The following is a 15855-nucleotide window of genomic DNA, read 5'->3' as shown; positions in this document are numbered from 1 at the left end:
AAGATATTCAACAAAAGAAACTGTGAGCCAAGGAATTTATATCTTGTCAAACTGGCTTTCAGATCTAAAGACTGCAAACAACTATTATGAAATACAAGAACTCTAGGAATATTTTTGTCATGAGCCCTTCCACCATGAGGTGGTTCTAAAACCTGAGCATGCATCAGAATACTGGAGGGCTTATCAAAACGCAGACATGGGGTGCCTGTGTGCTCAGTCACTTAAGCATACAACTCTTGATTCTGGCTCAGGCTGTGATCTCAGGGTCATAGGATGAGCCCTGTGTTGAGCTCTGTGCTCTCCTTCCCTCTACTCTCTCTTTCAATCTCTAAAATTAAATCTTAAAAAAAAAAAAACCAAAACACAACCCCAACCAAGAAACCCCAAAAACACGGGCAGCCAGTCCCTATCCAACAATGTGCAGCCCAGAGACTGCATTTTTAACACATTCCCAGATGAGGATAACTGATACTTCCAGCCTGGAGTCCACATTTTGAGAACCACTATGCTAAAGAATGAGCTTCAGATAACCAATAATTACTGGTTAGACATCAAAATAAAGACAGGTAAAAACTATTAAGTAGATAATTGCTTTTAGAATTAAGACTGAATGAGGGCTATAAGAGAGTACAGTATGTAACAGTAACTAAATACTCTTGAGTAGAGCAGTTATCAAAATAATGGGGAGAGAATGGTGAGAAAATATTAAACATAGTATTCTTGCTGACTGCCTTATAGTTCTAACCCAAGAGTAAAGGGACAGTCCTTCAAATCAGATATGGAGGTAGAGGGAACACAATAACAACCAAATGAAACTTGTTTATCAAATTGGTAACATAACCATCAGAAAGAAAAAAAATCGATCCAAAGAACTTTTTTTTTAAGAAAGATTTTATTTATTTTATAGAGACAGAGACATTATTTATTTGACAGAGACAGAGAGAATGGAACACAAGCTAGGGGCGGGGGGGGGGGCAGGCTCCCCAACGAGCAGGGAGCCTGAGGAGGGGGCTCAGGGTCTAAATCCCAGGACCCGGGAATCAAGACCAGAGCTGATGGGAAATGCTTAAGGACTGAGCCAGCCAGGCATCCCCAAAGAACTTTTGAATACTAAACATCCTCAGTGAATATGCTTATGTAGGGACAAAAAGAACTGCAAATAAATTTGGGAGTTTTACAACAGAATGGATGTAGTAACATCCATTTGTAGAACTGAGTAAATGAGTAATGTTGGTGGGAACCAGAGTTCTCTCAGTAGGAAAAGGGAAACAGACTATGGCCAGGCAGAATGAGTGGAAGACCCTGAGGTCATGGACTGAAATTACAGATACCAATAGAAATTTATGACTTAAACAAAATGACATGTATTTTTTCCTTTAGCTCTGTCTACTTAAAGGGCCTAGAAATAATTGTACCCCAGTAGTAATAAGTAGGTCCTTGTTTTTAATCCTATTCTCCTCTACAAAGAATCAGGACTCCTTAGAGAAATGATTGATACCAGGGATGGAATAAGAAAGTACATGGTAACACTGGAACAACTTGTCAGAAGCAACAACATGCTCAAAACAGAAAGGGAAATATCAAAAGGACACAGGAGCTGCCTTGAAGGGGCTCCTACTACCCAAATTTGGGACCATTTTAGCATCAACATGAGCAACAACAGCAAGGGAAGACTGATGAATAAAAAGATTCCATGAGTGTGTACTGATACTAAAAAATTTTCAGGGGGCGCCTGGGTGGCTCAGTGGGTTAAGGCCTCTGCCTTTCGCTCAGGTCATGATCCCAGGGTCCTGGGATCGAGTCCCGCATCGGGCTCTCTGCTTGGCAGGGAGCCTGCTTCCTCCTCTCTCTCTCTCTGCCTGCCTCTCTCCCTACTTGTGATCTCTATCTGTAAAATACATAAATAAAATCTTTAAAAAAAAAAAAATTTCAGGGAGGGAGGAGCTGTTCTTTATAAAATACAAACAAAAAATATACTATAACAGCATTAGAAAAATCAGTATTTTTAACCAACAAAGGAATAACTAATTGAGGCAAGAAGCATCAAGGTATTTTAAAATCATGGGGTGAGAGGCTGTGGGGGAACAGGAGATTCTCAGTCTCAAAGACTACTCATTATTACGTTATTATTATGTTATTATTTTAAAAGGAAAAGGGTACCTCTAAAAAGAAAAGGGAAAAAAATGGGCCTCACTTTGTCATACAGTTGTAATTTTTTTTTTTTTTAATTTACTTGACAGACAGAGATCACAAGTAGGCAGAGAGGCAGGCAGAGAGAGAGAGGGGGGAAGAGAAGCAGACCCCCCCCGCTGCGCAGAGAGCCCGATGCGGGGCTCGATCCCAGAACCCTGGGATCATGACCTGAGCCGAAAGCAGAGGCTTTAACCCACTGAGCGACCCAGGTGCCCCTATACAGTTGTAATTTAACACCAGCAATAATTGGGATAATTGACGTATCATATATTTCTTGCCATAATGTAATTACCTATATAACGCATTTGTCAGAATGTTCACACTGAATCTAATCATCAGGAAACAAACCATCTAATTCCAACTTAGAAAAAAACACTATTTGTGACTTAACACTAATTAGCATTCATCTAATACCAATGTGAAGAACTTCCTATGAAACAACTAGTCTGGATTTTATTTTATTTTATTATTTATCAGAGAGAGCACAAGCTGGGGGAGTGGCAGGCAGAGGGAGAAGCAGACTCTCCGCTGCGGAGGGGGCAGGATGTGGAGCTCCACCCCAGGATCCCGGGATCACAACCTCAGCTGAAAGCAGATGCTTAACTGAGCCACGCAGGTACCCCGAACTGGTTTGGATTCTTAAAGAAAGATCCACATCATGAAAGACGAAAAACGGAAAACAGCTTATGGAATTGTTCTAGATGAAAGGAAACCAGAAAGACATGAAACTAAATGCACTGCATGACAGAAAGCAACGAAGGACATCCCAAGACCAATGGGGAAAGCAGATGAATGTAGACGCATCTTAGCTGCACATTAGGTTAACATTACTGAGGTACTGCTACTGATGGGGCACACTGATAAATTTAAAGTTCCCTGACTGTTAACAGTGCAGGAGAATGTCTTTGTTGTCACTAAATACGAAACATACACAAAATACGAATATGCACTGAGGACTTAAAAAAGTCTGCAACCTGCTCTCAAGTACATCAGTTGTCATGCTCTCAGCCAAAAGCTACCCTTTGCTTCAAGCAATTTCTGTGAAAGAGTATTTAATGACTTGTAATATTTCAACTTTCCCTCCATCCTAAAAAGTTTACAACCGACTTCCTTCATCTTAAAAATAATTTTGCCTTATTTCACTTAGCATAATCCTCTCCAGTTCCATCCATGCCAATGCAAATCGTATGAGTAAAATAAGTCAAGCAAAGAAAGACAATTATCATATGGTTTCACTCATACGTGGAACATAAGGAATAGTGCAGAGGACCACAGGGGAAGGAAGGGAAAACTGAAGAAGAAATCAGAGAGAAAGACAAACCATGACAGACTCTGGGAAACAAACTGGGGGTTATGGGGGGGGGAAGAATGGGGGGATGGAGTAGCCAGGTGATGGGTATTAAGGAGAGCACATGTGGTGATGAGCACTGGGTATTACATACAACTAATGAGTCACTAAACACTGTATCAAAACTGAACAAAATTAAAAAAAAAAAAAGAACAGCAGATTTTAAAATAATTTTGATCCAAAATTAAATAAACACATTCACCTATTATTTAAAAAAAAAAAAAAGAAAGAAAAAAGAAAATCATTTTGCCAAAGATTGGTGTTGACCTCATTTCTAAACTACACAGCCTGTTTTTATTGAACTGTCCCTACTGATAAAAGGGAAAAAGGTGCAGGGTGTGGTATGGGGGTGAAGAGGAAGAACAAATTTCATTTTGCTAGGTATATGACTAACATTACTTCAAAAAAATTTCAAACAATTATTTTTTCAAAATACTTACAATCATATTATTACTTGGAACACGGGAATAAACATATCCTGTATTCTTCACAAATCACCAAATCTATACCTCCAGCCCAAATCTTTCTCTTCAACTCAGACCAGTATTTCCAATGAGAAACTGGACATCTTCACTTGGATGACAAATAACTAACTAAAATCTAAAGTGTTCAAAACTGCATCTGTTCCCTAAGTAATAACATCATTTGTCTGGGTCCCCAAATGAGTAACCTTAGTTATCTCTGACTCCACTTTCCCCTAGATCAGATCAGTTACTGAATCCTATGGAATGTACCATCAGTTCTCCCAACTATGCTACCTTAATTCAGTTTTCACCTCTCCCTGCCAGCAGTGTCTCCCCATCTCAGAACCGTGACCACAATATCTCCAGAACTCCTGTTAATAAACGCACAGGGATGAATGACAGAATTAGAAAATCACTATTTTCCACCCTCTAATGAGAGAATGGTCCTAGGCAATGAGCAATGGGCTCCTAAAACCTACACATGCAAAGTTGGGAGTTTTCTAATGAAGGATCAGACTGAAAACACCTAATTTCAAAAATCATATTAACCCCACTGTAAGGGAGTCAACTAAAGGAGTCAACTAAACATCATGTGCTTTTTTTTTTTCTTAATTTATTTATTTTTTTCAGCATAATAGTATTCATTGTTTTTGCACAACACCCCATCATGTGCTTTCTGATGTGCAGGAGGTGAACACCACTTACAACTATCCTTGCAAAAAAACCCAATTAAACCTGAATGTAAATATAATCATGCTTCCACATCTAGCTACCAGTTTACAAAAATATGGGGCTAGAGGAACGTGTTAAACACCACCATGCACTCAGCCAAACCCTACATATGAGAAATTCTACAGAAAATGATGTGATTTCTTCGTCAAATAAACAACATGGAGAAGGAACTGCTTAGAGTAAGATTATTAATGATACATGTTGTGTAGACCTTTTTCAAATCTCAATTTGCTTGAAAAGATTCTAGCAAATAGGGGTACCTGGGTGACTCGTTGGTTAAGCGTCCGACTCTTGATTTCAGCTCAGGTCATGATTTCGGGGTCATGGGCTTGAGCCCCACATCAGGTTCCATGGTTGTCTTGGAGCTTGCTTGGGATTCTCTCTCTCCCTCTAGTCCTCCCCCCAACCTCCTTCTCTCTCTAAAAAAAATAAATAAATAAAAAATAAATAAAATAAATAAAAAAACAATCCTAGCGAACAAAAAGGGAGAGAGGGAGCAGTGGACAGAAAAAGGAAGAATGGTGAAATACTGGTAACAACTGACAATGGTGACAAATGAGTCTCATGACACTGCCCTTTCCAGGTTTTGTGTGTTCAAATTTTCCATAATTGAATTCTTTAAAAATAAGAATCTGGACGGTATCAGACACTGTATTTATTAAAAATGCTATCCCTAAATAAAAGACTCAGAAAGGTATAAATAGTAAAGTGCTGATGAAGCAGAACAATGGTTCCCTTACTTGTAGATTATCTGTCCATTAAAAACAAAGGGCTAGACCATATCACACATATGTACGTTAAATACCACCTCAATTTTTAGTTTAAAATACTTGATGGTCAACAAAAAGATAAAAAGGGAACCATATGTTAAATGATGAAAAGTATTTTAATGAACAAATAACATTTCTACGTCATGTATATTTTCTAATTAATAGCATTAACCACAATTTTGGGGGATTATTTTATTTATTTAAAAACATGTATTTATTTTAGAGAGAGAAAGCAAGCATGAGCAGGAGGGACAGAGGGAAAGGGAGAATCTCAAGCAGACTCCTAGCTGTGCGCAGAGCCTGATGCAGGGCTTGATTTCAAAACCCTGAAATCATGAACTGAGCTGAAACCAAGAATCAGACACTTAATTGACAGCGCCATCCAGGTGCTCTTTTTTGGGTTATTTTAGAAAACCATTTCTAATTTCTGTGATGCTTACTAAGTCCTAAGCAAACAATGCTCTGAGATTTAAGCAGAAAAAATGACAAATCAAATATTCTTACAGATACTACTGTGGTGAAACCCCTACATAAGACAAAAATTTTGGTTACTGGGATAGATCACAATTTTCACAGACAACACATATTTGTTGCTTGCATGAACATGGACGATGAGATGAACAAAGCAATTTTCTCCTATATACTATTTCTATATCTACAGTGAAAAGAATCAAGAAAGCTTATCAATGGCAAAACTATTTTGCTAAAGAGGAAAAAGATCAATGACTAGTTGTATTTTTGCCATATTCCTATCCACTGATCTTACCTGAAAGAGTCACAGCAATATACTGAATACTTAACAAATGAGAGAATTCATGAGAAAGCTGCCCTCATATAGGAAATAGAAGTTTCAGTCTTTAAAATGTAAATTTTGAATTTTTGAATTTCAGATTCAAAATGTACCTAAAATTTTAAATTTTTTAAAAAATATTTTATTTATTTATTACAGAGAGAGAAACAGAGAGAGAGAGAGAGAGATCACCAGCAGGGTGGGGGCAGAGGTCGAAGCAAACTCCCCAATGAGCAGGGAGCCTGACACTCAATTCCAGGACCCTGGGATCATGACCTGAGCTGAAGGCAGACCCTTAATCAACTAAGCCACGCAGGCACTCCTAGAATTTTAAATTATTTATAAAATAGTAAGGAGAGCTTAGAAAAAAATACTTTTTACAAGTGGAGAACTGTATTCTTTTTTTTTTTTTTTAACACTATTTTTAAGTAATCTTTACACCCAATGTAGGGCTCATACTCACAACCCCAAGATCAAGTGTTGCATACTCTACTGACTGAGCCAGATAGACACCCCTCAGGTGGAGAAATATCTTTCTAAAATTAAGACAGGAGGGGCGCCTGGGTGGCTCAGTGGGTTAAAGCCTCTGCCTTCAGCTCAGGTCATGATCCCAGGGTCCTGGGATAGAGCCCCATATTGGGCTCTCTGCTCAGCGGGGAGCCTGCTTACTCCTCTCTCTCTGCCTGCCTCTCTGCCTACTTGTGATCTCTGTCTGTCAAATAAATAAATAAAATCTTAAAAAAAATAAAATAAAATTAAGACAGGATTCATAAATTTAAGAATACACCTTAAACACACCAGTCTATCAGGAATCATTCTCATTCAGACCATTATCAGTAATTCTAAATCAAGAAACAGAGCTGCGAGTAGGGTTTAACCAGAGGCTTGGTAAAGTAAAAGATACAATAAAGCTAGTATTCTGTAAGAAAACAACTTCTTGGGTAAGTTTTAGCAAACTTATCTTATTGCAGGAAATGTAGGAAAATGAGAAATACACTTCAGCAAGAATTCAATCAAAAAGTCTAATTTTTTTGAGTAATGAGAACATATCACTTAATAAAACAAGTTTATTTGTGTTTGTGGCAGTGTTTTTAGGGAAAGAAATAGGGAAGGAAACAAAAGGCACCCATTCCATAAGCGTGAAGTGTAAGTATAGCAAAAAAATTTGAGGAAAAGTCTTTACTTTAATGTGAACTCTTTTTGTAAAAGGTTTCCTTTTAAAAAAATTTAAAAGTAACGCAAATTTTGCTTAGTAATTTAAAAACTGTATTTATTAAAGACCTTGCCACTATAACGAAAATTTAAAAACCAGGTAAGTCCACTACTCTGAATGGATTTCAAGCGATAGCCCAAACTGGTTAAGAATACAGCTGCCTGGCTCTATCATTACTAACTGGTTAACTTGAGCTAAAGTTACTTATCTAAACCTCGGTTTCTCCTCTTAATCCACATAAAGTGGTGACCCAATGTTTGGCACATACACAGTATAAGTGTTCAGTAAATACAAGCTGCCTTGTTACAGCTATTATTATTAACAACCACTATATTCAGTCAAAATTGGTTCCTAATATTGTTTTGGTTGAAACTCCAATTGTATGAAAAGAAGATAAATATTCAGTCCTTAAAATCTAGGCTTCAGTAAAGTTAGAATCTATTTCTTGTGAAAAATTTTCACCATATAGTTCTAAGTCCAAGAAGCTCTGCCAGTATTCTAAAAAAATTACAATAATTTCTTTTTTTTTAAATTACAATAATTTCTAATGAAAAAGAAAACTAAAAGCAAGAAGTTGAGTAAGAGTTGGTTCAATTTGTAAACAGAAGCTATAAAGGAAATTTACATGAAAAAGTACAATGGGAATTGTACAAGAATGGAATTCTTACAAGAATTTATAAATAAGATAAAAATAAATAAATAAGATAAATAAGAATGGGAATATATAAGAATGGGAATTCTTACAAGATTTATAAATAAATCCAATTCAATTATTTGTGGAATAAGAGGACCAAAGATAAAACAATAGACAAATCCACAGAAGGAAACCCTTACTCCAAGTTTTTGCTTCTGTTTTAATAATATCCCACTCTCACCCATCATGAAATCTTTTTCCAAACTGCTGATGATAGAAGTTTTACTTATCTGGGGCACCTGGGTGGCCCAATCAGTTAAGCATCAGACACTTTTTTTTTTTTTTAAAGATTCTTTTATTTTTTATTTGACAGGCAGAGAGGTAGGCAGAGAGAGAAGGGGAAGCAGGCTCCCCGCTGAGCAGACAGCCTGATGCGGGGGCTCAATCCCAGGACCCTGGAATCATTACCTGAGCCGAAGGCAGAGGCTTTAACCCACTGAGCCACCCAGGCACCCCAAGCCTCAGACTCTTGATTTCAGTTCAAGTCACAATGCCAGGGTCGAGAGATGAAGCTGTGTCAATTTATTGTGCACATGGAGCCTGCTTGGGATTATCTGTCTTCCTTTCCTTTTGCCCCTCCCCCACTAGCACTCTCTCTAAGACAAATAAATAAATCTTAAAAAAAAAAAAAGTTTAAATTATCTGAGCTCCTTGACCTCTAAATCCTTCCTTACCATCAGCAAGAGTTTACTAAAAAGCAACATAGCTAAAAACCAAAATGGGAATAGAAAAGAAAAATAAAAATCAGATCTGTGAATAATCTCTAATAGATTAAAATTTATAGCTTTATAAAATGATTTAAGATTTATTTTAATTAGGAGAAAAATCAGACATAATACATTGATAATGCAGATAAAACATACAAATATGTACTATATCTATAGTAACAACATGAATAGTACAAAAAATATTCCTAAGGTACACAAAAACAAGATGCTCATACCATGGATGAACAAAGATTTTTTTTTTTTTTAAAGATTTTATTTATTTATTTGACAGAGAGAGATCACAAGTAGACAGAGAGGCAGGCAGAGAGAGAGAGAGGGAAGCAGGCTCGCCACTGAGCAGAAAGCCCGATGCGGGACTCGATCCCAGGACCCTGAGATCATGACCTGAGCCGAAGGCAGCGGCTTAACCCACTGAGCCACCCAGGCGCCCTGAACAAAGATTTTTGACCTATTTTTAATCTTCCCACTCTCACCTTACTCTTAACTAAAAGAACAATATTAATCGGCATGTACAAACTGTATTTATTTGTCAACTGTGATCATGGGTTGACTACAGAAGGAAGAGTTTGGCAAAATCAATTTAAACATTCTGTGAGAATCAATCGGCTATACAGAATTTATAATACATGGAACACTATATATTTTATTATTATTTGTAATTTTTAAAAAAGACTTTGAGAGAGCAAGAAAGAGAGAGAGCACAAGTAGGGGGTGAGGTGCGGGGAGGGACAAAGGGAGAGGGAGAAAGCTCCCCAGTGAGCAGGGAGCCAATGTGAGGCTGAATCCCAGGACACTGGGATCATGACCTGAGCCAAAGGCAAATACTTAAAAGACTGAGCCACCCAGGCACCCTATTTATAAATTCTTTACTGCACATTCCTTATGTTAGTAAAAATTATAGTAAGTTTATTATTCTGAAAAGAAGAAATATGAAATAAAACATGATACCTGAATATCCTTCTTAACTGGCTTAGCTTTGTTCTCCACAACTTTCTTCCTAAATTCAAGAAGAACTTCTTTACAGTCCTCAAGATGAATCTCAGGCTCCCAGGTATCATCATCTGATGTGTATCCTTTCCATCGAACTTTGTAAAGGATTTTACCCTGTTACAGAATTTAAAACAGCCAAATAAAGAACATTAAATTTGATAATTTAAATGATTAAATACATACATACATACAATCCTGAGAATATATGAATGAACTTGAAATGGAAATTAATATCATTATAAAGTATGTTCATCTCCTGAAGCAAGTGCATTTAAGAAAAAGTGTCACACCAAAAGTAAACAAATGAAACTCTATCAAATTAAAAAACTTCTTTACTACAAAGGAAACCAACAAAATTGAAAAAGCAACCTACTGTGCTGGAAAATATTTCCAAATCACGTATCTGATAATGAATTAATAATATCCAAAACACAGAAAGAACTCATACAATTCAGTAACAACAACAAAAAAATCTGATTAAAAAATGGGCAGATCGGGGTACCTGGGTGGCTCAGCTGGTTAAGCAACTGCCTTTGGCTCAGGTCTTAATCCTAGAGTCCTGGGATCAAGCCCCACATCAGGCTCCCAGCTCCATGGGGAGTCTGTTTTTCCCCTTGACCTTCTCCCCTCTCATGCTCTCTCTCACTGTCTCTCTCTCAAATAAATAAATAAATGGGCAGATCTTATTGGATATTTTTCCAAAGACAAACAAATGGCCAACATATATATGAAAAGATGTTCAGCATCACTCATCAGGGAAAGAAAATCAAAACCACAATGAGATCTTACCTCATACCTGTTATTAATGAAAAGAAATAACAGGTATTAGCAAGGACTAGGAAAAAAGGAAAACACCTGTGCACCACTGGTGAGAATGTAAACTACTGTAGCCACTACACAAAAACAGCAAAAAGCTTCCTCAGAAAATTAAAAACAAAAAAATCTACCAATGATCCAGCAATTCCACTTCTAGGTGTTTACCTGAAAAAAATAAAAACATTCACTCAAAAAGATATATGTACCCACATGTTCTGCATCATCACTTCAATAGCCAAAAAGTAGAAATAGCCCAAGTATCCTCAACAGATGAATGAAGAAAATGCACACACACACACACACACACACACACACACATTATTTGGCCATTAAAAAAAATGGAATCATGACACTGGCAACATGTTGGACCTCAAGAACATTACACTAAGTAAAGAAAGCAAGAGAGAGAAAGACAAATACTGCATGATCTCAATTATGTATGGAAGGAAACAAAATAAAACAAAAACCCAAGCTCACAGAAAAACAGAAAAGACTGGAAGTTGCCAGAGGCAAGGGTTTAGGGCAGAGGAAATGGATGAAGGGGGTCAAAAGTTACACATTTCCAATCATAAAATAAGTCATGGTGATATAATGTACAGCATGGTGACTACAGTTCATAATACTGTACTGCATACTGAGAAGTTGCTAAGAAAGCAGATCTTAAAAGTTTTCATAACAAGAAAAAAATTTTATAACTATGTAAGGTGATGGATATTAACTAGACTTATTGTTACGATTTTGCAATGCATAAAAATATCGAATCATTATGCTATATACCTGAAACTAATACTAATGGTATATGTCAATTATACCTCAATTTTTGAGAAAATAAATACACAATATTACAGATCTACTTTTCATAAATTGAAGATTGAGGTCTTTTCTCTGATTACATAAGCAATGTGTAATTTTGAAAATCAATAAAAAGCAGGAAAAAACAAAAATCACCCACAGGTGATAGAAGGAAGATACCCCAGTATCATAAAAGCCATATACAAAAAACCCAAAGCAAATATCATCCTCAACAGGGAAAAACTGAGATCTTTTCTCCAAAGATTGAGAACACAAGAGGGATGTCCACTCTCACCACTGTTGATCAACACAGTACAGCAGACAACAAAAAGAAATAAAAGGCATCCAAATCGGCAAAGACGAAATCAAGCTTTCACTCTTCTCAGATGACGTGATATTATACATTGAAAATCCAAAAGATTCCACCCCCAAAACTGCTAGAACTCATACAGCAATTCAACAAAGTGGTAGGATATAAAATCAATGCACAGAAGTCAGCTGCATTTCTATATACTAACAATGAGACAGAAGAGAAATCAAAGAATTGATCCCATTTACAACTGCACCAAAAACCATAAGATACCTAGGAATAAACCTAACCAACAAGGTAAAAGATCTGTATTCTGAAAACTTCCATAAGAACACTTATGAAAGAAACTTAGGAAGACAGGGAGAAATGGAAAAACATTCCGTGCTTATCGACTGGAAGAAAAATATTATTAAAATGTCTATGCTACCCAAAGCAATCTGCACATTCAATGCAATCCCTATCAAAATACCATCAACATCTTTCACAGAGCTGGAACAAACAATCCTAAAATTAACTAGAAAAGACCCCAAATCACCAGGGAATGTTGAAAAAAAAAAAACAAACAAACAATGCTAAGGGCATCACAATTCTGGCCATCAAGCTGTATTACAAAGCTGTAATCATCAAAACAGTTTTGTACTGATACAAAAACAGACACATAGAATCAATGGAATAGAATAGAGAACCCAGAAATGGACCCTCAACTCTATGGTCAACTAACCTTTGACAAAGCAGGAAACAATATCCAATTTAAAAAAAAATAAAATTAAAAAACAAAACAAAACAGTCTCTTCAGCAAATGGTGTTGGGAAACTGGACAGCCACATGCAGAAGAATGAAACTGGACCACATCTTCCACCATACACAAACAAAAATCTGAAATGGGTGAAAGATCTAAATGTGAGACAGGAATCCATCAGAATCCTAGAGGAGAACACAGACAGCAACCTCTCTGACCTCAGGTGCAGAAACTTCTTACTAGAGATGTCTCCAGAGGCAAGGGAAACAAAAGCAAAAATGAATTATCGGGACTTATTGGGACTTCATCAAATAAAAAACTTTCCTTTTGTAGAGCAAAGGAAACAATCAACAAAACTAAAAGCCTACAGAATGGGAGAATGTATCTGCAAATGTCTTATCAGATAAGGGGCTATAAAAATCTGTAAATACTTATCAAACTCACACCCAAAAAACAAATAATCCAATCAAGAAATGAGCAGAAGAGGCGAACAAACACTCCTCCAAAGAAGACATACAAATGGCCAACAGACACATGAAAAAATGCTCCACATCACTCAGCATCAGGGAAATACAAATCAAAATCACACTGAGATACCACCTCACACCAGTCAGAATGGCTAAAATTAACAGCTCAGGAAACAACAGATGTTGGCAAGGATGCAGAGAAAGGGGAACCCTCTTACATTTTTGGTGGGAATGCAAACTGGTGCAACTACTCTGGAAAACAGTATGAAACTTCCTCAAAAAGTTAAAAATAGAACTACCATATGACCCAGCAACTGCACTACTAGGCATTTACCCAAAGGATACAAACAGTGATTCAAAGGGGTCACCTGCACCCCAATGTTTATAGCAGCACTGTCCACAATAGCCAAACCATGGAAAGAGCCCAGGTGCCCATCAACAGATGAATGGATCACAAAGATAGATCTCTCTCTCTCTCTCACACACACACACACACACACACACACACCGACTATTAGTCAGTCATCAAAAAGAATGAAATCTTGCCATTTGCAATGATGTAAGGGAACTACAGGGTATTACGCTAAGTGAAATAAGTCAGTCAGAGAAAGACAATTATCATACAATTTTACTCATATATAGAATTTGACAGATGAACATAAGGGCAGGGAGGGAAAAATAAAGTAAGACAAAATCAGAGAGGGAGACAAATCATGAGAGGTTCTTAACAACAGGAAACAAACCAAGGGTTACTGGAGGGGACAGGATGTAGGTAGGCGGATGGGACAACTGGGTAATAGGCATTAAGGCGGGCACTTGATGTAATGAGCACTGGGTGTTCTATGTAACTGCTGAATCACTAAACTCTACCTCTAAAACTAATAATATACTATACGTTAAACTGATTTTAAATAAAATTTTTTAAAAAGTATAAAATTTTAAAAAGCTACCCACAGACATTGATAACAATTTGATCTACTTCCTTCACCTTTACATTTACAAATGTAATGACAAATATGTATTTTACATATATTGTTTAAAACACTGGTATAATACTATTATTTTACCTTGTTGTCTTCACTTAGATATGAAACAATTGTTTTAGTATTTTTCAAAAACATGATTTTTACTGATGATTCTAAATACAATAAAAAATACAATAAAAACTGTCCCTTGGAAACCAAAGATTGTTTTGTTTCTGATTTTTGTTTTCATAACCAAAGCTGTTACATACTTGTGCATCTTTGATCAGATTGCTAGAATAAATTCCCCAAAGAGAGATCAATGAGATCAAATAATAAAGCCACCTAAACACTGTTAAAACACACTGCCAGAAAACACATTTCCAGAAAAGATGCTCTAATTTATATTTCCTCCAGATAAAAGACCTCATCTCTGTGTATCAGAGGCCAGCCAACTATAGCAGGGCCTGCCACCTATTTTGGTTTGGTCATCCTGTGAGCTAAAAATGCTTTTACATTTGTAATTGGTGGAAAACAAATCAAAAGAATTATATTTGCATCAAGCGCTTTATAATGTCATGCATGGATTAAATCTTGGCAGTTATTAGCCCCTTTAATCTTTACAACAACCCGTGGAGTACTAATACTCATTGTATAAAGAAGGAAACTGAAGCTTCTAGATAAAGTAACTAGTAAAAATTATACAACTAAAGCGTAATTCAGCTGAAAGTAAAACCCAAGGGCACTTACCCAGCTTCTGCATATATGCAACACTGTGAGGACAGTGTGTAAAATGTCAAAGGTGGATGCAGGAGCCCCAGGAAGGAGTCCCACCCACATCAGGCTCCCTGCTCAGTGGGGAGTCTGCTTCTCCCTCTGACCTTCCCCCTTCTCATGCTCTCTCCTGCTCTTTCTCTCAAATAAATAAATAAAATCTTTTAAAATATAAAAAGTTAAGAATCTAAGTCCACTCTTCCCATTATTTCTTAGTTTCCAATCCTACTAGGTGCTGATGTTGGTCTTTCTATAAGTGACAGAATGATTGAAAGGCAGTATAGGCATGTTGAAGGGTAAAAGCGGAGGGAGTAGTGACTGGCTTTGGTTTGGAAAGTTACTGACTCAGTGGTTGTATGAATAAAATCAGGTAGGTGTTAAAGTATAAGCTAGAATGGTGCTCTGCAGTTTATGTGGAAAATTATTTCATATATTCTTGCTTCTCAGTCAGATTGGGTATTGAGCAGAAAACATAAACAAGAAATTTGGAGAAGCAAAAATGTGGAATATGTATGATTAAGATTTGATAGCCATAAAACATTAAAAAGAAAAATTCTTATAAATGAAAATGAGCAAAAGATAAATAGGTAATTTAAAAACTGTGTTTATTGTAGACTCATGTTTTTTGGTGTATGTATCTTGAATCTACCATTTTAACCATTTTTAAGGGTAAATTCATAGAGACAGAAATGACATTAAGTACATTCACAGAGACATGCAGTTATCATGACTGTCTATCTGTAGAACTTTTTCATCTTTCCAAATTGACTCTGTCCCTATTAAACAATAATTCCCCTTCCCCTGGACCCCCGTACATCATTCTACTTTCTGTCTCTGTGAATTTACTTATTCCGTGTACTTTATGTTAAGTGGACTCATATAATATATGTTTTTCTGCTTCTGGCTTATTTCATCTATCAGAATGTTTTCAGGGTTCATCCATGTTCTAAAATGTGTTAGAATTTCCTTCCCTTTTAAGACTGAAAAACATCTCATTGTGTATATACACCACATTTGTTTATCCATTCACCTGTTGATAAACACTTAGGTTGTTTCCATTTATTGGCTACTGT

At 36.6% G+C, this 15855-nt stretch overlaps 1 protein-coding gene across 2 annotated transcripts in view; it reads right to left on the bottom strand.

Annotated features, from left to right (window-relative positions):
* The window catches only part of MPHOSPH8 (M-phase phosphoprotein 8), a 53143-nt gene that overhangs the window by 29072 nt on the left and 8216 nt on the right, over positions 1–15855 (bottom strand). Inside the window, exon 2 of one of the 2 annotated variants that reach the window (XM_045978059.1) lies at positions 9881–10036. The exons of the other annotated variant lie outside the window; for it this stretch is intronic. Coding sequence (XP_045834015.1) covers positions 9881–10036 — 156 coding nt within the window. The remainder of the gene's footprint in view (positions 1–9880; positions 10037–15855) is intronic. 2 annotated transcript variants of the gene reach the window in all.

This window comes from Meles meles, chromosome 14 (assembly GCF_922984935.1).
Source record: "Meles meles chromosome 14, mMelMel3.1 paternal haplotype, whole genome shotgun sequence".
In the NCBI taxonomy this organism is placed as follows: Eukaryota; Metazoa; Chordata; class Mammalia; order Carnivora; family Mustelidae; genus Meles; species Meles meles.
This window is presented reverse-complemented; position numbering and strand designations above follow the sequence as displayed.